The sequence below is a fragment of the Labrus bergylta genome, chromosome 7 (assembly GCF_963930695.1).
Source record: "Labrus bergylta chromosome 7, fLabBer1.1, whole genome shotgun sequence".
NCBI classification, from domain to species: Eukaryota; Metazoa; Chordata; class Actinopteri; order Labriformes; family Labridae; genus Labrus; species Labrus bergylta.
The window spans coordinates 31,908,167-31,933,166 of record NC_089201.1 but is presented as its reverse complement, the minus strand read 5'-3'; the positions used below and the strand labels follow the sequence as shown (position 1 = coordinate 31,933,166).

Here is a 25,000-nt window from a genome sequence, read left to right as displayed (position 1 = left end):
CATTCAAATTTTTGTTTTTAGATTTTATGTTTGTTTGTTTTTCTAAACTTTATTGTTTTTTTTTAATGGAATAAAATTGACAAATAAAAATAAATAAATAAAAACAGGTGAAAAGTGTGCGGAAAGTCAGGCGGGTTAATAGACCGACGGGAATGCAGTGATTTCACTCAGTCCGCCATCTTTACTGAAGACGCCGGTGTTTCAGTTTGAAGTGTGACCAATAAGAGGCGTCTTTCATTCAGCGCTCTGTGTGGTTATCTTTGTTTAGTTTTACATTAAATATATATCCAATAAGTATATTTTATCTTCCGTGTCTGATATCTGTTAACAACCACACATGCATATATAATATTTACAGTCTATGGATACTACTCGCTGCAGGACCCCTCTTGTTTATGTTGATGAGTTCAAGAGCACCAGTCAGAGTCGTAATAAAAGTGCTTCTACAGAGTTTTAAGTAAAAGTACAAAAAGTGACAAAGATGAGACATTTGTCAGTTTGAGTCTATTACAAAGGTGTTTCCTGGTTTGTTTATAGATTAATGAAGCACCATGACTCTTGTTACTTTATTTGTAAAGGAGGAATAGTGACCATTTACCACATTACTAAATAACAGTATCACCTTTTTAAATGCTTTCTATAGTCTGATGTTGTTTATTGGTGATTACAGTTGATTGATTAGTTAATATTATCAGGAAAATGGAGGAACTACAGCATGTTGGGGCTCTTCAGGCAGCTGGTCATGAGGTTACAGACTTTGGAGGAATAATGGAATTTTTAAAATTCATTACATGCATATATCTTTGAATAAATAAAAGATAGGAAGAAGATGAGGGTGTGTGAAGGAGATCCAGCAGAAGTTCAAACTCCTGACTGAAATTCCTCTCTGACAAATCAAAGTATTCCAGTAAAGTCAAAGTAGGCCTATCTGTACTGAAGCTCCATGAAGGAGACTAATCAGACCTTTAAAGACTTTAACACTAACATGTGATCCATGTCACAGCTGTTTTATAGAAATATGATTATTATCTTTGCATGAAGTTTCAGATTTCAACTCCATCACCGCCAACACCAGAACATTTGGAACAATCAGCAGAATCCAAACATTTGTACTCTTGTTTCAAATTATCCAATTTGTTTTTTATTGATCTTATCTGTAAGTTTTATTTCCCAACAGCAAGACTTAAATGTGCAGTAAACCTCTCGGGGGCTCAACGTCAAAACTGAGAAACATCCTGTTTAGTTGGTCAATCTATGTCATATTTACTTATATTCTGACTCATTATAGAATAAATAATATCCTTACAACAGAAGACAGGTCTCAGTATGCTTGAATATAATCTATAAATAATATTAAACATTTGAATATTTCTTGAAGACGATTCAGAGCAGGACATGAACGTCCTCACTGATTATTATTATGTCCCTGAACGCAGCAGTCAGAGCCACCTACATGTGAAAACGTTGAGTAGTAATAATACATTACAGTTCCTGTTTTCAGTCTGCTCACTTGTCTGAAAAATAAAACTGATGGCGCCACCTGCTGGACAAAGATTCAAAGCTTGATCCAAACAGCAGCCGAGCTCTTATCCAGCTGCTTCAAAGTGAGCAGCCTGATGACTCTGCTGGAGCCAGATTCACACGTAGCCCCGGCCGGGTCACACTCCTGTTCAGGTTTGATCTCTAAAGAGAGAGAAACTGGTCTGTAAGGCATTCAGATATAAACTACTGTAGGGTAGAGGTCACCGAGGGGCGGGCTGGAACAAAGAAAGATCAGTTGTAGTCTGTCTGTTGATGTCTCAGTATTTTTGCTGTCTTTCTTTTCTTATTGTATTTTGTCGTTGCTGTCCTGACCTTGTCTGTTTGTTTTTTCTGTGCCTTATTTGTCATGTATATGTCACCAGTTTGTCACGCTATTGCACCTCATTAAATGAATGAATGAATAAAAACCATTCCTGAGATAATCCACTGCTGGTACGGAGGTGCTCTCTGCCTCCTGTGTGTGAACAAAGAGTGTGTGTGTGTTTGAAGATACAAGTATATCCATCTCACATAGAACTGTGTTTGTCTTTGATTGAAATGGGGGCGGCAGTTGCGGTAGAGGGTCGCCGGTTCAAGTCCCTGGCCTGGTAGCTGGAGAGGTGCCAGTCCACTTCCTGAGCACTGCCCTTGAGCAAGGCACTGAACCCCAAAACTGCTCTGGAGCGCTCGCTGTGGGCCGCCCCCTCACTCTGAGACCTCTCCATTAATGCATGTCCACAGGATCCTGTTTGTTCATGTGTGTGTTCATGTTTATTAAACAGAGTGATTCATAAAGGATCAATTCAAAATGAAATATGAAACACACATTGTGAGTGTGTGTAGTTGTCAAACTGAAAGCAGACATCACAGCCGTTTTTACATCTGCACTCTTGAAAACATGGAAATCATTTGAGGAGGACTGCTCCTGACTGCAGACGCAGCACTGAGGGAATGCTACTTTCAACATCAGGCTACTTTTAGAAAATGACCAACCCTGCCTTTAAGCGTGATATTGATTTGAGGTCATATCGCCCCGCCCTGCTAACCAGGCTACCGGAGCAGCAGCAGCACGGCGCCATGCTTCCTCTCCTGAACACAGACAGAAGAGAGGGAGTTGTTTTGATACAGCTGATCATTCAAATATCTAAAAGAAGTGATCATTCAGATTGGGAAATGTACCAACCTTCCTTGTTTGTGTGACTTTCAAATAAAACAGAGTCCTCTCAACCTCACACAGTCCATGTTTTCTTGAAGAATAATTCTCTCAGGTGTTCAGAGTTCAGGTGTGTAGCTCCAGACGCCGCTGCAGCTCAGGCCGTAGTTCTCCTCTCTCACACTGTCGGGCAGCTCAAACTGAGCCAGCGGCCTCAGGAGGCGTCGGATGGCGTGCTCCTCAAACTGAGCTCTTCCTGGATCTCCGACTTTGGTGCCGTGGGTCTCCATGCAGCGGTTCAACCAGCTGTGCAGGCTGGTGGCGAGGGACTGGTCGTAGAACATGTCGCCCAGCAGGATCAGGTGGAAGGCGGCGGGCGGTGAACCCATGATGTTGTGGGTGAGACACACAGGAGGCTGCAGGCCGTTCAGCTCACTGTTCATGTGCGTCGCCACGGCTGCCACTGGAACACAAACAGGCGGGTTAACACGTCACAGGGTTAGGCTTCAAGGAATCATGGTGTTCATGTGTTTCTTTTAATCACAGCAGTCTATATACAGGGTTCACACTCTTTTCCAGGGATCATTTTCCAGGACTTTTCCAGGACATTTTCAGCCATGATGGAGCTGGTATGACAGTCCGTGATTGTGCCACGCCAATATTAAGTGTAGTCTTTAACAAGGTTAATCACACCCACTGTGAGCTACCGCTTCAACGGTTAAACATTTAATATCATGTTAAGGTCCATTTTTTACACTTAACAACGCAGTATTATATTTGAAGAGACAATGCTAGCAAACAAGAAACTTTCAATGGATTCTTGTTCCTCGTGTCCCTGGCTGTACCCCTGAGAAGTTTCAGCAGATTTTACTGGAGACTTTTTTAAATGATTAAAGTTGAATTCTGGTCAAATTGCATAGAGACGCTGGTATTTTAGAACATTTTAATTCATTTTTCTATAAAACAAGAAACTTTCAATGGAAAGGTCTTCTGGTTTCTGTTTGTAGTTCATTTAAAGTCCCCATGATACTGACAGCAGGCAGAACATTATCTGCACTGAGGACCATTTCCCACAGACGGGATTCTGACAATGATTTGTTTGTCTTAAGAACCAGATACATGCAGTAAAAAAGTCTGTTCTAGATAAAAACTCATTTACAGCCACAGATCTGCTCGACTCTGTCACAAAAGCTGATGATTGTTAGATTCCCTGCATTCCTGAAACGCATCACAAACGATCGACCCGGCCTCCATGGAGGACAGACCTGACAAAGCTTCACTTTTCATTTCTTACAGATCTGCACAAGGATGCAGCCTCTAGTGGACACTCGATGAACTGCAGGATTTTACACCTCAGCATCGGCTTCATTTTTAAAGACCGGAGGTTTCTGCTTAGTTTGACAAAGTGCAGTCTGAAAGCAAACCGAACCAAATGAAAAATGCAGCAATGTTGCAGCTCAATGATAAATGGATTGAGCTTGTAAAGCGCTTTTCTGGTCTTCTGAAGACTCAAAGCGCTTTTTACACCGCAGGTCACACCTACACATTCACACCCTGATGGTAGAGACTGCTGAGTAAAGAGACCATCAGAAATAACTAATCCCTTTCATAGACACACATACGCCACTGATGAAGCAGCGAGAGCAATTCAGGGTTCAGCGTCTTGCCCAAGGACACGTCGGAGATCTGGCTGCAGGAGCTCGGGATTGAACCCCCAAACCTTCCGGTTGAGAGATGACCGACTCTACCAACCGAGCCACAGCCGCCCCTGAATCGCCCAAAATTTCATACGTTAAAATGAAATAATGTTGAGCTCCATCACAGCTTTTTGACTTCTTGCGTCAACCATCTGAGACCTCAGCCAACCACACGAGAAAAAAACCTTCCACCCGTTGACGACATACAGCGAATGTTTTAATGTTCCTATCAAAATAAGAGCCTGAAAATGTGTCCATGCTGTGATGTCATGATGTGAGTAAATAACACAGTAGAGTAAGAGATGAATGAATGCTTACTAGGGTCGATGTCGTTAGCCACTACATGAGCGGCACCACACAGAATGGCGGCGATGGCGGAGGCTCCGCAGCCGCTGCCCAGATCCAGAACGGTCTGACCCCGACACACTGCGGGGTGGTCCAGGAGAAACCTGAACACAGAGACAGAAACAAACAAAACAGCTGTTTAGGTTTGTGAAACCAATGAGACGCCAGAGTCACTTCCTGCTCCGTGCCACAGGTCGGAATCAAACCTACGGTCTCTGCACATTGTGGCCCTCGAGCTAACCACTAGGCCATTGAAGTGTCTGATGTAACCAGGACAGAGATAATATAAGTTTACAATGGGTGCGTCTGGAGATAGTATCTGAAGGAGATTTAGGAGTCCCTTTAGGTGGAATGTTTAAATTGAGGTGTTGTATAGGAGTATTGCCATATATGGTTGTGTAACTTGATGTTTTTATGACCCATGACGGAAAACAGATGTTTAGATGCATATAAGCAATTGTCTCTGTGTGTTCGACAGAGATCATTATTGGCTTCTTGATCCTCCTGGTCAGACGTGACCAGTGATTCTGTTTCTTGCTTAAATAAAATTATACTCTTTGAAAGCAAGTCAGTCTCAACGGCGAATTTCTTCATCATCAAACATATCAACAACAAGGAAATCCACATCAATTTTGGCGTCACGGAACAGGATCAGTTGGGGCCTTCTGCAGGGGACCACAGCTTGTTCATTATTTCCATCACTTCGTAAGTGTTTCTTTCTTTTTTTTCTGCACATATTGCAGGAGCTGTTTCTGTCGTATATCGGCAATTTTGGCCGCACTGTCAAAGAACTGAAGTGCAATGATGTGTTGATGTTGGAGTAATTCTCCGTCTAAATTGGGGTTTATTGAGTTAAAAAGTATATAAAGAAAGGGGAATAAAATAAAGAAGAGATAAATAAGAGAAGAAGAGATGAATAAAGTTGAAAGGTAATGATAGCATAAGCGCAACTAGTAACGAGACCAGTTAGCTAAAAAACTATGCAAGTTTAACAAGGACAGGGCCCGTATCCTCTTAACAGTAAGTCATGTGTAAATTAGACACTGAAGTGAAAGTTGGCTTTAAGAAGTAGTCAAATTTGAGTAAAAATAAAAGAAAGGGGATCCCTGGCCAGGGTATTTGAATAGATGATAAACGTATAATGTAGGAAAATAAAAGAGAAGAAATAAAGATGAGAAGTGTAAAGATGAGAAGTAAAAAGATGAAAAGTGAAGATAAGGAATAAAGATAAGAGTTTTGAGAAAAGTGGGAAAAAAGCACTGAGTAAAGGAAAAAGTGTGCATTGAAGCATGCAGTGTGAAGTAATTTGTTAAAAGACAATTTGTTAAAAGTTTGACAGAAGTAAAGATTTGATAGAGGAAAATTATAAATGAGTCGACTTCAAAATTTGAACTGGAATGTGTGTGCGCTCGCTGAGGGGCGGCTGTTCTTGGAATGTGTGTGGCGCAAGCTCTATACAGCCTGAAGTGTTTGTGTGTGTGTGGCTGCTGGACGGTCTCTGTCTCTGTCTGTGTCTTGTCTCTTGTGTTGTGATTTGGATGGCTTTGAGAGGTCTGTGTGGTGTGGAGATGTGTATTTGATCCGGAAATGTTCTTGTATATGTGTGATTGATAAATAGAATAGATGTATTATTAAATAGGCATATATAGCAGGTGATTGGTTAAAAGGCGATTTAGTAACTTATAAGAGGGGACATTTTTGTTTCATCAGTGTTAAAAATCTATGAGCCCTTTGTCTAAGGGGACGTTTATATATCCGATTTGATAAAAAATATGAGCCTTTGTTTCAGAGGACTTTTACTTATCTGATCTTCATCAGTGTTAAAAACCTATGAGCCCTTTGTTTCAGGGGACTTTATATATTCAATTTGAGAAAAATCTATGAGCCCCTCAGAGGATGTTTGTTTAATATGATAAATACACATGAGCCTAATAAAGGACGTTTATACATAGCATAAGTGTATATAGTATCTGTTTTTAACAGAAGTGGAGAGACCAGCGAGGATAGTCTGTACCCATTCAGGTAGCAAGTTTCGAGAAAAGAACAGAAAAATTCCTGATAAAGTTTAGAACTGCCGGCTGATTGGAGTGTGAACTTTTCTTTCTGTCTGTTTGAGCGTATGTGTGTGACCACATTATGCTGCGAATTTTGTCTGTTCAAAAAGAACATATAGTTTGGTTTAAAATAGGTGAAGAAGTTGGTTTTGACTATTAGAGAATACATTTTTCTATTTGGCTGTTGACTGGGAGGATACTGTGCTGATTTCTGTGTGTGCATAGACTCTGTGCACAGGGGTGGAGCAGTGATCTTAAAAGTGTGTGTGTTCTGTGCTAGTATATTACCACCCTCTAGGAAATCAACACATTCTGTTTCATTTAATGTCCAATAACTAAGTTTAGCTGAAACATCATATAACAAGACAAAGTTACAAAAGATAATTAGACACTAACTTTATGAACATCCATTGTGAGTAACCGAGTTAGCTCTAGAAATCAGATTCAAAACGGTTCTTTGTGATGCCATTATTTTGCTTTTCTTATTGCCTTACGCCTCAGTCTCTTTATTTCCGGTCTTCACATAAAATGTGCTTTTATTTAGAAAAACTGCAAAGGGGACTTCTGCTACATCGTAAAGTTATGGGAGTAAATACATACAGCTAAAATAACAACCAAGAGGAGAAAATGTTACACTTATGCTGTTTTGTGAGGTGGATTTATCTTAAAAACCTCTGTTTGGGTGACTTACTCTTTTTCAGAAGGATGCTACATGCAGCATGTTTCCATGTGTGAGCTCTGAGCTCTGACTCAGTGATGAGTGACAGGAGGATTAAATGCAAATGTAACCTTACTGTGCTTCAACTGTAATCAAATAGATATGATTGGCTTAGTTGTCACTTAATAAATCTTAGTTTTCTCACTTAAGTTTTCTTTTAATGACTCCACTAGTAAAAAGTGTACATTTTAGTGAAAGTAGGGGTGTCACAGCACCCACAGCACCCACGGGTGAGATGCGCTTGTCTGTGCATTAAATGCACTAGGTTTGGACCATAGGGTTTGGAGACGATGTTAACCCTTTGACAGCCAGGTTAGACTGGAAGCCCTTGCTAAAATTAGGAGGCGGGTCCAAGAGGCGTTGCCTCACATAGAAAGCCAATTAGCTTACTCCTCCTGTTAAGGGGAGTGGAGAGGTAGCCCCCTCTCCTCCTTCTTCTCTCTGTGGGACACAGAGGGAAGGAAAACACACCCCCAGTAGGGAGACAGCCTTTGCAATAGATAAAAAAATATATATAGATAAAGATTACAGATAATGTGTGCATATTTCACTGAATTGTTATTGCATTGTGTATATGGATTCAGAGTGATTAAACTTTTGTTTTGTTTTCTTTCTGTTTTCTCTGTTTTTCTCTACTATGCTGTGTGAGAGCTAAAGGGAAGACAGACAGATGGATTGTGTCTGAACTGGATCAGTCCAAAAAGGCAGATGAGGAGAGACCCGGCGGGTACTTCACAGGCACTGGAAGCTTGCGGATGACAGCATGTAGGGATCCTGAATCCAGCTTGATCAAGGCCAGTGCGGTTTTATCCACAAACTCTTTCAACAAACACCTGAACTTTTCTATCTGTGTATACACATTTTTTATAGTCAACATCTTTGATACATGCTTAGTCTGTTTTCGCATAGAGGCTTACATTGTTTCTTCTATGTATCACATTACAATTATATAGGAGGAAGTCTTGGCAACAGACTGACTAATTGAAGTATTTGGTCAATAATGGAGTATTTTTGATTTGATTGATCATTTATGGAAAAGTTGATTTGATTCAAATGCAGTTGAGTGCTGTGAATGCTGGTTTCATTGTCTGAGTATGGTCTAGCTTGACCTGAGCTATTTTGAGATGGAACATTGACATTATTTCCATAATTTTAAAGATAAATAAGTGTGATTAGATGCATTCGGTGATAAAGAAGTGCTTTTGCTTTTATAGTAAGAAGGCTTTGGTCTCCTTTGGGGTTGGCAAATTCATTCACTTTCAAGTGTGGTAACAGTACTTTCTAAATAGTTTGACTAGTTTCAGTTTGACTTATAATACGAGGAACTAAGAGGGTCATTGTAATGTCAAAGATGGACACCAAAATTACAAAATCAATCACTCCTGTTGATGTAGTACAGAAGACTAATCCTCTTGTTAAAGATATTCCAAAAATATCAGAAAAATGGAGTAAGCGTTGGCCTGACATTGACCAGCCTTGGCCAGTAGAGGGGACTTTGAACCCGGATGTGATCAAAACAATACAGGTACTTGTGTCTATATACAAGGTAAAGCAGAAGAAGGGGAAAAAGGGAAAAAGGCGTATGGAGAAAAGAAAAACTGAGCTTGGAGTTCTGCAGTTGTTTGAAAATGAAGGACAGAAACTGTTAGAAGCTGCAAATGAAAAAATAGGCCGCGGTATGCAAGAAATACAGAAAAATGATAAGGCAGTGGGTAAGTTAATGGAGAAGGTTAACACACCCTTCTCACATACTGCCTTAGTAAAGAAGCCCCCGCCTTATGAGAAGGAAGTGAAGTTTACTGATGTTTACCCCCAGCTCCCAGTGATTATACAGAAGGGCAACTATCACATCACAGACGAGGATGAACAAATAATCGAGAAGGGAAAGGCTACAACGACCATAGAAATGTACCCAAGCTCCGACAGCAAACATAAAAAGACCCGTTTGAGAAGTTGGAGCGGTCAGCAGTTCAGACGACTGGACATAGAGGATGACAGTGAGAGTGATTCGGATGAAGCTGTTGGTGGATATGACCCAGTAGTAAGACGGGGTTTGTTGTTGAAAAAGCAGAAGAAATACCACAACCTGCATCTGCACAGCTTGCTGAGCTAGTGGGGCTGACTGAAGCATGTCTGTTGGCTGAAGGCAAGCGGGTGACGATATATACAGATTCGGCATATGCACATAATGTATGCCACCTATTTGGATCGGTGTGGAAGAATCGGGGGTTTAAGAAAACAGATGGTTCTCCGATACAGCATCATGCCCAGATAATGAAATTGTTGCATGCGATGATGAAGCCGAAGGAAATCTCAGTGACTAAGTGTGCAGCACACAAAAAGGACATGTCAAGGGTCACACAAGGTAACAAAGTAGCTGATGAGGCTGCAAAGGCGATAACAGGAGCAAACAAATTGGGCAAAGTTCTTCTGATCACCCATGAAGTGGACTTGGAGGATAACATTACGCTCAGGGATGTTGTCTCAATGCAAGAAGCTGCTTCTGCGATGGATAAACAATTATGGAGAGACAGAGGAGCCACTCAAGATTCCACTGGCCTGTGGAGAAATCATGAAGGACTGCTGGTAGCGCCCCCAGACCTGCTGGGTCTGATGATCCAGGAGGCACATGGTTTAGCCCATGTTGCAAGGGGGGAGGTTAGGAGAAAGATCACGAAAGAATATGGTTTTTGGGCACCGTACTTGCTTGAACAAATTGATTATGTCATAGGCAGGTGTACTATCTGTCTAAAAAATAACGTTCGTAGGGGTGTGATGGTTCCTCCCGGTTACATTCCAACGCCAACAGGTCCTATGCGTGAGTTAGTTGTGGATTTTGTTGACATGATAAGACCGGTAGGAGGTAAAAGATACATGTTAGTTGTTGTGGATAGATTTTCAAGGTGGCCCGAGGCCTGTCCAACTAAGCGGAAAGATGCTCAGTCTGTTGCCAAGTTTTTGTGTCGTGAGGTTATAAGCAGGTGGGGACTCCCAGATCGCATATCCTCAGATAATGGGAAAGAGTTCGTGGATAAAACAGTAAGACTAATTCTGCAAAAATTGGGAATTAAACAACGTTTAGGAGCTGGTTATCATCCGCAAAGCCAAGGTGCTTGTGAAAAAATGAATGGTGTGTTAAAAAAACGCATTGTTAAAATCTGCCAACACACAGGTTTGAATTGGATGGAAGCGCTTCCGCTGGCGTTAATGGTGTGTCGTTCAAGTGGGCTCCGTGATTTGCGCATGACACCCCATGAGTTGGCAATGGGCAGACGGATGCCGACACCTTGTTTGCGTACAAGTGGCAAGGGTCCAAGTTTAGCCCTTTTAGAAGATGAAATGCGAGTGTATGTTAATTACATGGCTGCTTTACATAAGAGAATATACACATATGTCTCTGACAGGCAAAAACGAGAGGAGGTGCAAGAGAGACTCGATGAGCAAAAGACGAATGCAGTGCAACCTGGAGACAAGGTATTCGTGAAGGTGTTTAGGAGGAAGTGGTTTAATGAACGCCGCGAAGGACCATTTGAAGTAGTCCGCAGTACGGGAACTGCGGTCCAGGTTAAAGGGTCTCCTACCTGGTATCATTTATCACATTGTGTTAAAGCGCCAACAGAAGAGGTTCCACGATCACAGAACCGAGATGTTGAAAGTGCAAGAGAGCCAACAGAAGCTGCAGAAGCAGCAGAGGTTCGTGCAGACCCCCAAGGTCAGGATCCGGAAGAAGGGATTGACCATGTTGGGGCTATGCATGATGATTTTGATTACACTTTTGATGATGTCAGGGATGACTTGTCAGTCCATGAGCAAGAAAGACGATTTGGTGACATTGATTTACAACATGTCCCAGAAACAACAGAGTCTATTTCTCAAGAGCATGAGTCAAAGACTCCTGAGGGCTGTGATGCCTCTACAGGAAAATTCACAGACCCAGTTGGACCAAGGAGTCCAAGGCCAACCCGAAGAAAGGTTAGACCAAAACGTTACGAGGACTAGAGTAGAAGTGATTTTGGGAAAGTCAGTTCAGCTCCCATGTCAGTGTACAAAGGAAAATAATGGGAAAGGGAAATTCCGAGTCAAGTGGGAAGATAGCCATGGTAAGGTTATTGATTTATTGGGGACATCACCACTAGAAAAGTATGTGTTGCTTAATGATCGAAGAAGGTCAAAGATTGAGGGAGACTGTAGTCTTTATTTACGTAGATCTCAGATTGAAGATCAAGGTGACTATAAGTGTACATATTATGACCCAAAATTAGTAAATATGGGAGAGCATAGTGTCCAATTGGGGTTAGGTTACAGAAACAGTATTGTGACTTTAGTGGTACTAAATGAAACTAGAATTGCAAAACCCCTGGTTGTTGAAGTAGGAAAACTGTCAACTACCATATCAACTCTCCCGCTGATTGAGAAAATAAAGCAGACATCCACCTTTTCAAAACTGAAGGTTACTGACGTCACAGAGATATTGCGTCTAAATACAGCTGAGCCTCAAATGATTTCTACAACTCAAATTCCTGTAAACATTGTGATTAAAGCTACGTTAGGGAATTCAGCACGCCTTCCATGTAAATGTGGAAAATGGAATAATGATGGTAATAATCCCCCTAATTGGAAAAATGCTCGTGGTGAAGAAATAGTGCTAACAGGACCTGAAATTAATAGTGTGCCTCGTGATCAAAGAAAGTATATTTTGTATAATCACATAAGGTTGTTTAGGGTTGAAGACGACTGTACACTTGTCCTAATCAATGTAACAGGGGAAGATCAGGGAGAATATACATGCACTTATTTGGATCCAGAGTTTAAATTTGTACCATATCACAATTATTGGGTAAAAGGGTATAGAACTCGTAAGATAATGCTTGTGGTAGAAGGCCTAGATCCTATTGAAGTAGTTACGGTGGCTAAAGAGGTTCAAAAGCAACTAGTCACTCCAAGGGTGACTGATGAACAGATGATGTCTACTACTGTAGCTCAGAGAATAACTAGTAGTATTAACGTATCAACTTTGGTTACTACTCTAGCTGCGAGTAATTTTACAAGTGAGGTTGTAAAGATGGGATCTACTATCAACGAAACAATGATGAGTTCTTCGGTGTCTACAAAGTCTGTAGGTATGATGTTGACATCTGTTGCTACATCTACATTAGTTAAGGCAGCTGAAACAATTCAGATGACTATGTCGAATCTGATTGGTGATTTTGTAGATGCTGACGGGACATCAGAAGTCATGACTAAACATCTTCATGCATTAGAGAAGCGTGAAACCCAATGGAAAGCTTATGGGTTTGATTCCTCGGTGTTGCAAATTGCAGACCCGTGGGCAAGTAGAAATATGTGGTACCAACAGTTGACTCACTCTGTTAGATTGGCTAGTAATTTGAGTGGTCCATGTGTCGTGAGAGTTCCAGCACCAGGCACATGGCCTTCAATTCTAGAGACGGTACCAGAACCTTTAACTTCTAAATGTCAAAATTATGCGCTATCGTGGTTGGTATTTAAGCAACAAGCACCATATGATTATTGGATGGCCGTGTCGGTGCATCTATTTACACCTCAACGGAATTGTGCTTGGTTGAAGAACTTATCATATATAAATCTCCTTGATCAGTATGAAGATATTACGACAGCAGTCCCTGATCCTATGGAAGTGACACCTGTGAAGGTTAAATCTTGTTTTTGTTCAAATGGTACTCATGGTGGAGATGGTATGTTTATGGGAATATCAGAATGTGATAACTATATGATGCAATTTGGACGACGTGATCAAAGGGCTATTGATGACATGTATACAGTGACCTTTCATGCACCACATCGCCGACTGAGTAAAACTCTAAGTGTAAAGAATCAAACTTTACCGGGTAATTTTACCATAGGAACATTTAAAGATATCTGGTGGATTTGTGGTGATAAGGCATACTTATTTTTACCTTATGGTTGGATTGGATGTTGTTATATGGCACAGTTGAAACTTCCGTATGATGTTTTTGTTATTCAGAAGGGACAAGGGTCTGATGAGGATAACTCTACGACAATCTCTAGCAGTAGAAAGAAAAGAGATTTGGCACAATTTCACAACTTGGAGTCTTATCATTGGAGGATAAGTTTGGGAGAGAAATGGGGAATAGGATTGTTTCCATGGTATGGTGTTACATACTTAGCTGATCATATTGATAATATTACATATACCCTACAAGGTTTTGCAAACGAGACCATAAAAGGTTTTGAATATTTGTCAAATACTCAGAGGAGTCATCGATTGACGTTGCTGAAACATGACATGGCTCTTGATTACATTTTGGCCAAACAAGGTGGCCTCTGTGTAGCTTTGAATCTAACTGGAGAAGCCTGTTACACTTTGATTCCTGATGCCACTGACAATATGACTAGTGTCATAGATGCTTTGAAACTAATTAGGGATTCATTTGGTCCATCAGAAAGAGCGGGATGGTCTGCGAATACTTGGTTACAAGACCAATTAGGACCAGTAGGAGCTATAGTGGTTCAGATTTTGGTGGCTACCCTTCTATCACTGTGTGTGATGTTTTGTTTTTGTACGCTGTTGTTGACCTTTGCTAAGGCTATGATATTGAGATGGGTAGGAGTTGTGATGCCAGGAGAAAACATTCAGATGCCGCTACTGAGTGGTAATGACCTAAGTGAAGGTGAGGAGGTCATAGAGATTGGAGAGAAATATCCATTTTTGAATATCTGAATTCAACATTGACTCACTATTATTTTGAACTGGAAGTGAATTGATAAAAGGGGGGAATTGAATATTTTAATCATGTATATTAATCATGTATATGTTAATCATGTAGTGGAATAATGCGAAAGTATGATGCAAAAATTAATATTTTTGATGTTTTGTATGTACAAAGATACTGGTTGTTGATTTTTCTTCCCAGGATGATATTTGGGAGACCAATGTGAGGGTGGCTGATTGTCCAGAGATCCTTCCAGATTAATGGAGTTGAAACAACCAAACTTAAGAAAATGGAGGATGGAAATGGACAACGGAAACCTGAATGAAGACATCATGATGAGGGGTTTCGATTGAAAAATCATTGAAGGTTTATTACAATGTAACTTGTATTGTTGATAAATATTTTTGTATGTTTTACTTTATAGTAGATATTTTTAGCAAGACATATTTTTCTGGAACTGTATGAGATGCATATATTGGGACCTCAGGTGTTTTCTTTCTTTATCGATCCTTAGGGAAAGTGGTGTTAGGTAGGGAGAGGTCCATTGGAAGGTGCGATGGGTCGACCAGTCTGACTTTGGAAAATTTTTAGATTTTATTTCTGAGGTTTTAAATGTGTGCATTTATATATCATCCTGAAAAGTTTTCATAACCCTTTTCTTTTTAATTGGTTTGGAGTACTATAGGTGGTTGCCTGGGGCAGAGGAACCGTGAGAGAGTTTTCCTGTCTAGATTGTTTGATGGATAATAAAGAAAGATAGCTGCCTGATGGGTTTTTCGCTCTCACACTCCACAAATAAAATTTTACTATATTACTAAGGTTAAGCATGAACAGAAGTGATTCGTATGAGGCTAATTAACATCATAATTGTATAATTTATCTTGTTTGCGAGACTATAGTCTCGCTAGGGGGGACTATGAAGTGTCTGATGTAACCAGGACAGAGATAATATAAGTTTACAATGGGTGCGTCTGGAGATAGTATCTGAAGGAGATTTAGGAGTCCCTTTAGGTGGAATGTTTAAATTGAGGTGTTGTATAGGAGTATTGCCATATATGGTTGTGTAACTTGATGTTTTTATGACCCATGACGGAAAACAGATATTTAGATGCATATAAGCAATTGTCTCTGTGTGTTCGACAGAGATCATTATTGGCTTCTTGATCCTCCTGGTCAGACGTGACCAGTGATTCTGTTTCTTGCTTAAATAAAATTATACTCTTTGAAAGCAAGTCAGTCTCAACAGCGAATTTCTTCATCATCAAACATATCAACAACAAGGAAATCCACATCACCATCGCCACCCCTTTATCTTAATGTCTTTGTTGCATAATTTCAACGTATTGAAGCGACTGCTCAAACTAATCTTTAAATGACAGTGAGCCTTTGTCCCAGGCGTCTGATGTGTTAGAAGTCCTTCACTAAAAGGTGGCTAAGGTCCTGGACCTCCTGACAACACTAAAGATCTGCACTGAGCAGCCGCTGAAGTCCTGAAGTCAAACACTGGAGCTCAGAGAGTTTAGTGAGAACAATAGAGAAGACGAGGGAACCAGCTGAACAATTGACTCAGGACTTTTGCTTTTATATCGTTATTAAGACGTCTCCTACTGAGCCAAGACACATGCACATTTCAAAAAATAAATCAACCTGTAGTTGGTCCGAACTTCATGGTGTCACGTCCAACACGTCTTTATGACGTCATTCTCGGTTTGGGCGGCGTGTTCTCATTGGACAAATCATCATTATCATCTTATTTCATTAAAACTTCATTAAAGATAGAGTCGGTATCTTTTCAAAATAAAATACAGACTTCTCCTAAAGCTGCTCCATTGTCCCTTCTGGGCCTCCGTACATGTGTGCTGGTGACTGTGTCTGCAGAGACTCTGTCCTCTCACTGGATTTTACTGTTCTGCTTTGTTCTGGTTGACTCAGGATGTTTCTGGGCGGAGCTGGTGTGTTTTGTAGTGTCTCATCTGTATGCATGTACCTTATATTCTCTAATAATCAACATTTATGTCAAGTAGTCATGCTGCATAATCATATGTATCTCAGTAAACTGTATCTTAATAAACTGAAACTGCGCCTCAGGGTAAAAATGCATTTAGCAGAGCACACAGGAAGGAGCCCTCAGGGGAGGGTGAAAGAAAGTTCAGTACAGCAATACAGAAAGGTGAATCCTTAAAGTTACCAATAAAGATGAAGTTGAACAGATCAGATGGTGAAAAGAGGGCGTGAAGAAGCTTGTCCCCACGCCCCTGCAAAGCCATACATACTGTAATCTTTGTCTGTTTTAGTCTCTTCAGTTGAAGGGCTCACTGCTTTATGACTCCATGAATACAGCTTCCTGTGCTCATGTTCTTTGGCCTCCAGGTCCGGTCTCTGAAGAGGACTTTGCAAACTTTAAGGACTACAATTACACCGTGAAGAAAACAGAAAATAGATTCAGAACTTCAAAATGTTGCGGCTTCATTGGGTTCGGATGTAGGTTTAATCTGGGTCCAAATTTGATACAAAAAGTCACTACAGTTTCCTCCAGACAATGACAGCGCACAGGTGAGTGGAGGAGTGGATACAGTTCAGTGATTGGACGAGATTCAAACCGGCGAATATGACGGACGTGGACGTAGCAGCAAAGAAGAGAAAATATAATCAGAGTGAGGAGAAACACCACAATCATTGTTCATTTTAACTGCATTAAAGTTCATATTTTAACACCATATTTATCGACTTTAAAGGTCACATATTCTGCTAAACCCACTCCCCCATGTTCCTCTAACTCTAACATGTGTCTCTAGTCCGTCTACAAACCCCCCAATGATGAGAAAAGTCCATCCTCTCCGTCTTCTGCCTGCTCCACTTTTCAGAAAATGTGTGCTCAAACAGGCCGTTTGGAGATGTTCCCTTCATGACATCACAAAGGGCAGTAGCCCCTCCCCCAGGTGGGTGACACTCCCACAGCTAGGTGTTTGTTCTGCCCTCTGAGGCCGCGATCACACCGAGACGCGCCGCTGCAGACGCGGGCGCTCATAAATACATTTATTTAGTTTAGATTTCCAAGGTAATTCTAATTAGAGGAAACCATGGACCTAACTTCATATTACTTTACTGGAAATGTATTCAAGAAATGAGCAGCTATTTATCACCTGCTTCTCTGGAAATAGCAGAATATAATTACTCGGTGATCATTTTGTGGTGAATTGTGATTTCATTTCAAATAAATGATTTGATAATCGTCACCTACTTACCATGAAATTTGGGGGTAATTTCAAAGAAATTGGAAAAAACAGTTACTTACCAATTAGGACTTGCTTACAATTAAGATCGGGCATTATTTCAAAGAGGTTACGTGCTAATTTTCACTCAATTGTCATGAAATTCAGGGGTAATTTCAATGAAATCAAAAAAAAGTTTGTCTAATTATCACCTAATTACGACGAAATTTGCGGACCTGTAAAGTGTTACCTAGATTTTTGTACAATTCAAAGTGTACATATCATTTTCCAGTAACTTTGACATTTGTCGTTTGAATGATTTACAACGGGGATGTAAAGCAGCTGTGCACCAACAGCTGTTAGTGACGTCACTACTAAAGAGGTTAAAGGTGAATGAAACAGGTATATTAGAGATCTCACCGTGACAGCGCCTGTCCTCCGGGCCAGTAGATCGCCCAGTACGGGTCCTCGTAGGGCCACAGTTCGGGTCTCTCCGTCCAGAATCTGCAGCTGGGAGTGAACAGCCTCAGTCTGAGCTCCGGGGTGAGGCTCTGCTCTCCGACCACCTCCGTGTTTTCACCGATAAATCTGCGGCTGTGAGACACACACCTCCGTCTGAATGCTGTGAACGACCCTTTAACACACCTGCTCCATGTAGAGGACTTAAAGAGTCCAAACATGACCAGTTAGCCACGGAGCTACTCGTCAGAGCCCTTCTTATGTCTCTGTCACCTTCTTTCGTTTTTTAACATCTTAAAACCCGATAAGAAATGAAAACACACAACTTTCTTCTTCGTTGGCTGGCATCCAAAAAGTTGCATTACTGCCATCTGCTGGATTTAATTATTACTCACATTCCTAAATCCTCCTCAATAAACCTGTTCTCAAGAGAGATTTAAACAAGCATCTTCGTCCTCTCCCTCTCTCCCCACACTCCAAAATACTTTTTACATCTCTTCTTACGAGTCCCTCTCTCTCCATTTCTGACATCATGTTCTGTCTATGTGCTACATACTTTCTACATTTAATAACTACATGTTCAACTGTTTCTGCTAGATTGCATATCTCACAAAGACCAGATGAATGTTTTCCAGTGATATGTAGAGAGCTATTTAAATGACTGTGACTGATTCTTAACCTGGACATTACGTCCTCCTCTCTTCTGTTGCTCCCTCTGTATTTTACTTTATCTATTTCCCTCTGAATTGAATATAAATGTCTTCCCTTTGTCTGATTGTTCCGATATTGTTGCCATTCCTGTTTGATTTTACTCCATGTGACTCGTTTCCCCTCTGACTGAGATCATTTGATGTTAATATCAATCCTCTCTTTCTTTACAGCTTCCTTTGCCAACCTGTCCACCTTTTCATTTCCTGCTATACCTGAATGTGCTGGAACCCACATGAACATCACATCTGTCCCCTGTTTAACCACCTGGGAATGTGTAAATATGATTTCATATAATACATCTTGACGACTGTGAGATGATCCTGATTGAATACTGTATAAAGCGCTGACTGAATCACTGCATATCAGCACTTTCCTTCCTTTCATTTGCTCAACACATTCTAATGCAACTAAAATGGCGTACAACTCTACTGTGTACACGTTCAGGAAATCTGACGTTCTCTTCACTACTTCAACCTTGAACCTTTTGGGATAAACGCAGCTGATCCTGTCGCATTTGTCATCGGGTCTTTAGATCCATCTGTGAATACTTGTACATGATCTCCATATCTCTGTTCTATGTGTTCATAGAATTCACTCACTAAATCAACATTTCTTTTCCTTTCCTTTATCTTTAGTAACTCCAAGTCTACTTCAGCTGTCTCAAGCATCCACATTGGAACTGGTGGCCATAAAACAGCTGGACTGATATCCTTGTCATACACTCCCATATCTCTCGCCACTCTATCCCCTATCCATCCAAAACTGGACTTAATTGTTCTCTCTTTTTCCCAGCAATCCTTTAACACTGATTTTGTTGGGTGACTATCTCCATGTCCTCTCAAGTTCAGCCAATAATTAGCTAATAGCTGTTTCCTCCTTAAACATAGTGGCATCTCTCCTACTTCTACCTGAAGTGCACATATTGGAGATGATTTCACTGCCCCAATACATATCCTAAGAGCCTGTGCCTGAATCATTTCTAACTTTGCAAGTGTTGTCTTTGCTGCAGATCCATATACCACACTCCCATACTCAATCCTAGTTCTAATTAACGCCACATATATATATTTTAAGGCAGCAACATCAGCTCCCCAATCCATTCCTACAAGACATCTCATTACATTTATTACTTTTTTATAATAAAAAGAAAAGGAGCTTCATAACAACAGGAATGGAAGTGGAAGAGGTTGAATAAAAAAGGGAAATAAATAAATAAATAAATAGATAAAGAGATAAAATAAGGTTAGTAACTCTCGCGCTAAGTGACCCAGATAAATGATTAGTCTTTTCACTTAGTGGAAGTTACTAACAAAAGAACAAATGCTGCATGAGAGAAGGTGACAGGTCAGAGGAGAAAACACCAAGATGAAGTTTGAGAATAAGTTCAGTGCAAAAAATAACAACACATCACGGCACAAAAGCCAGAAGTATCTGCTCCACAATTTCACCCTTGAACATTTACAGCGTGGTCGGGGGCACAGCTCTCTCTGGGGGATTAATCAAACAGTGACGCTCTCCCAACAGAACAAGCTGGACCAAACGGATCAGTGCGCTCTTTTGAACTTACTGCAGAGCGCACGCTTCACCAAATCATCTAATAATGCAAAACCAGCCATGATGTAACATTTCAAAGTAACGCCTGTCACAGCCGACTTTTTAAGGTTTTCACACCAATTAGGCAACGGGTCTGTTTCAAACCACACAAAATCACTTATTTTGTGTTTTGAATGAAAAAAACTGGGAACATGCATCTAGGTTGAGATGGATTCTGGCATGCTGTGACACTCGTGGTGCTTTTTATTTGTAGTTTCAATGTTCTACCTCTAGATTCTGTGTGTAAGCATGCTCAGAGCTCTGCTTATATTTACACACATTTCTAAGTAAAAGAACAAGTTGATAAATTCCACTCTTTGCGTGGGAATGTTCTTACACACTCATTACTCACAGATCCGTGCTCACACACTGTTGATAGATGAGCCCCCTGATTTTGTGCTTCAAACGTTCGTACACACGGTTTAAGCACATATCTGTTAGTGAATGAGGCCCATTATCTTTTGTTTCTCTGCAATTACGTTCAACTGGATGCCTCATTATAGAGAGCGTAATGCTGCAGCTCCCCCTGGTGGTGAACCTGTGTCAGTGCAATGCTAGTCCTTAAGACGTGATCATGTGAAAGCCTCCCCCAGTTTGAAGCAAAGAAATAAATCATTTTACAATCTTTAAAAATCAGATATATTTATACAATTTACTATATTTATTTAATACCACATTCTACTCTAATTCTGTGTAGAAGCAGCATGTTTGTGTGGACAATATCACACTGTGGAGCTGAATGAAATGTGAGTCTGTCTCAGAACACTTTCACTAACAGAGACCGCACCTTTACTGATTGAAATAAAGAGTAAGAGTCAGGTGAGGGGGGAGAAGGACAAATGTGTGGATCTTTGTGGAAAACAAAGTTTTATTTCAAATACAAGCGGAGAAGAAAATTACAGAGAGCAGACAGAGAAATAATCTCTTCAGATCGATCAGTCTGGGAGAAAACTGTGGAAACAGTGACACCTGCTGGCAGAAAGCAGTGATCGCAGCAACAGAACCTAAACATGAATTATTATTCAAATAAAACCCTCCACAGATTGAATTTATTTCTATTTAAAATCCTGAGATAATAAAAACAGAAGGTTCAAACATCAAAGTGTAATAAACATCAGAAGTTAAAAATAAAGATAGTTTGATAACGTGTCCGTTGTTACCCTGACATGATGAATGAATATCAATGATTGAGTCTGCATATTATTCAGCTCTTTTTATATCATCTCATATTACATCAAATATTCAGGTGCTGACTCTGCACCTGGATCCAGACATCCTGTTTGTAGATCTTTTAAAAACTCAGTGAAGCCTCCTCTTTGTTTTGATCCAACAAAGAGACGACTGATTTGTTATCAGACGACCAACGACTCGTGGTTAAAAGCAGAACTTCACACTTTAACTTGCACAGCTGGAATCAACTTCTACTGTTATCTGTGAATATGAGTCAATGAATAACCTGCACCACTACACATGTCCACAGGGTGGCGCTGCAACAGAAACATTTATATCCAAATCAAAGAGTTCATCTTCGGTCGTTGAGTCATGAAGCAGTTTAAATTCAGAATATGAGAATAGAAAAATGTCCGAGGTCATGGTCCTGTGTGTGACGGTGGAGCTGATCTCAGAGCAGCTCAGACTGCAGCCCTGAGAGTCATCTGCGCTGTGATTGGTCCGTCAGTCTCCCAGTAACACAGCCCAGTTAAAGACTCACCAACACACCAGCTGCTGCTTCCAGCTCTGTGATCAGCAGGATCCTCTCTTTAAAGACTCCTCCTCCAGCTGTTGATATAAAAAGAGATAAATGAGAGATTAGACTCTGAGAGAGACTTCATGATTATTCTGATCATATAATATCATCGTTATCATGATTATTCTGATTATCAGTGATACAGAACATCCAGTATGAAGAGCAGCAGGGACTTCAGTCCTGCTCAGAAGTGAAGTGGGCGTGGAAAGTAGCACGCCACCTTTCAGCTCTCGTGGTCACTCGTGTTGGTGACTTGAAGCTTAAAGGGACAGAGAGTCCTTGAAGGCATCATCACGTCACAGACAGTTGAGTGATGTGTTTACTGAGAGTCCTTGAAGGCATCATCTTGTCACAGACGGTTGAGTGATGTGTTTACCGAGAGTCCTTGAAGGCATCATCTTGTCACAGACGGTTGAGTGACGTGTTTACAGAGAGTCCTTGAAGGCATCATCTTGTCACAGACGGTTGAGTGATGTGTTTACCGAGAGTCCTCGAAGGCATCATCACGTCACAGACAGTTGAGTGATGTGTTTACTGAGAGTCCTCGAAGGCATCATCATGTCACAGACAGTTGAGTGATGTGTTTACTGTTGATTCATGTAAACTGTGTTTAAATCTAGCAGCAGCAGTTTCTGATTTTCTCTGCCTTTTGGGACAGAAATAACAGCAGACATTAAACACACCTTAAAGAGTTATTTCCACCTGGATGAACTGCAGTGTCTCACAGGTGTGCTGTGTGTAATCTGTCCCTGTGTGTGTTACGAGCCTTGTGGAAGAACAATGTGAACCTGTCTGTGTCTGTGCATCTCACCATCTTACTAATGGAGCCTTTAAATAGCATGGAAATACTGTACCATGACTTTAGAGCAGGTTTTTGTTGGTCCATGGTGCAGCTGCTTTCTGCCCCCTGAGACAGCAACGCCCCACCAACACACCTGAGCACAGGTCATGTTAAGACCTAAACACACTCAGGGGAAAGAGGAAGTGCTGATTCAACGTTTACTGATGTAAAGGTTCAAGTGATTTATCTCAAGTGTCCTCACAGGGAAATGAAAAAGTGTCCCTCTGAAGAACATTTCTTTGTTTGGTGCAAAGTTAACAGAACTTCACGTCATATTTCAGAGATCATTAAACTGAATTTATTCTGACTTCAAATAACAGAAAAATAACAAACATTAACTTTGCTCTAATCAGTTTGATGAAGAATGTCTAACTGCTCTCAATCTGAATGGCTACTCCTCATGTCTCTTATTTTTCGTCGCTTGAACCGGAAGTCGTTCTGTGCCGCCATGTTGATGGACGTCTCAGGTCTCTTATTTTCAGCACAGAGGATCGAGGAAACTTGAGACCAGCCTTCCAGGAAATCTTTTTACGGACAGACACGCCCCCTTATCAAATATCACTAATTGACTGAATCAGACTTCAGTGAAGCTTCTCAACATTAGCAGAGTTTAATAAGGGAGAAAAGACGGACATTAAAAAGACGCTAAACAGACACAGCAGACATTTAAGTGTCTGTAAACATCTGTCAGTTTGTAAAGAGTCGGTCTGTGATGAGCTGGAATTTAAAAAGTGTTTGACATGAAGATTAACAACCAACCTGTCTGTTTGAAACCCAAAGTAAATTTGGACTGCACACCAACTTTATAAGCTGGTTGAAAGCTATGAACAAGCAGCCTAATGCCAGAGTTAGAGTTAATGGAGTAATGTAAATGTATTTTTAAGATCTCAAAAGTTACCAGACGAGGGGATCCATTGTCACCATTGATGTTCGTACTATCTATTGAACCGCTGGCTGAATATATGAAGGTAGAACAAAAAATAAAAGGCATATCTATAGCAGGAGAAAATCACAAATTGGCGATGTATGCTGATGATATCTGAATTTATTTACATAAGCCTGAACAGTTAGGTGAAGTACTAATGAAGGTAATTAAAGACTTTGGAGTCATTTCAGGGTACACATTAAATATAAATAAGTCTGAGGGAATGCTAATGGGCTGTACAATCGGGGATGAAATCAAACAGAAATAAGCTTTTCATTGGAATGTTGAGAGGATAAATTACTTTTTTGCCCCAATTAAGATGCTAGAAATGAGAGAGAGATTAATGAGCATTATTGTAATGCTGATGTTCTGAGTTTTACCTCGACTTCCACATAAATCACGAGAACGTGCACGAGACTGCTGGTTAAGAACATCGGTAGGTAATCAGTGTTGATAAATCCCATGTTCTTAACCTGCAGGCTCGCACACGTTCAGGGACATTTACATTCAGAAACGCCTCCAATGAACCATTTATGGTAACAACACACCTCTTTAAAAACCACCTGAATATATTTACCTCGCCGGAATAATGACTACGAGAGCAAAGAAAAGGAGCTTCATAACAACAGGAATGGAAGTGGAAGAGGTTGAATAAAAAAGGGAAATAAATAAATAGATAAATAAATAAAGAGATAAAATAAGGTTAGTAACTCTCGCGCTAAGTGACCCAGATAAATGATTAGTCTTTTCACTTAGTGGAAGTTACTAACAAAAGAACAAATGCTGCATGAGAGAAGGTGACAGGTCAGAGGAGAAAACACCAAGATGAAGTTTGAGAATAAGTTCAGTGCAAAAAATAACAACACATCACGGCACAAAAGCCAGAAGTATCTGCTCCACAATTTCACCCTTGAACATTTACAGCGTGGTCGGGGGCACAGCTCTCTCTGGGGGATTAATCAAACAGTGACGCTCTCCCAACAGAACAAGCTGGACCAAACGGATCAGTGCGCTCTTTTGAACTTACTGCAGAGCGCACGCTTCACCAAATCATCTAATAATGCAAAACCAGCCATGATGTAACATTTCAAAGTAACGCCTGTCACAGCCGACTTTTTAAGGTTTTCACACCAATTAGGCAACGGGTCTGTTTCAAACCACACAAAATCACTTATTTTGTGTTTTGAATTAAAAAAACTGGGAACATGCATCTAGGTTGAGATGGATTCTGGCGTGCTGTGGTCGTGGTGCTCGTGGTGCTTTTTATTTGTAGTTTCAATGTTCTACCTCTAGATTCTGTGTGTAAGCATG

At 40.6% G+C, this 25,000-nt stretch overlaps 3 protein-coding genes across 3 annotated transcripts in view; all 3 read right to left on the bottom strand.

Annotated features, from left to right (window-relative positions):
- LOC136179606 (NLR family CARD domain-containing protein 3-like) overlaps nucleotides 1–25,000 on the bottom strand; it is a 360,535-nt gene that overhangs the window by 64,443 nt on the left and 271,092 nt on the right. The window lies entirely within an intron of this gene.
- The window catches only part of LOC136179619 (E3 ubiquitin ligase TRIM40-like), a 64,917-nt gene that overhangs the window by 11,422 nt on the left and 28,495 nt on the right, over nucleotides 1–25,000 (bottom strand). The gene's annotated exons all lie outside the window — the stretch shown is intronic.
- Nucleotides 2,419–3,310, bottom strand: LOC136179627 (electron transfer flavoprotein beta subunit lysine methyltransferase-like). The gene has a single exon (XM_065956468.1). The coding sequence runs from the start codon at nucleotides 3,115–3,117 to the stop codon at nucleotides 2,794–2,796; it is 324 nt and encodes a 107-aa protein (XP_065812540.1). The 5' UTR covers nucleotides 3,118–3,310; the 3' UTR covers nucleotides 2,419–2,793.

Excerpts from the sequence above, each read along its gene's own strand:
- LOC136179627 (XM_065956468.1), bottom strand. The coding sequence starts at position 3,117 with ATGAACAGTGAGCTGAACGGCCTGCAGCCTCCTGTGTGTCTCACCCAC.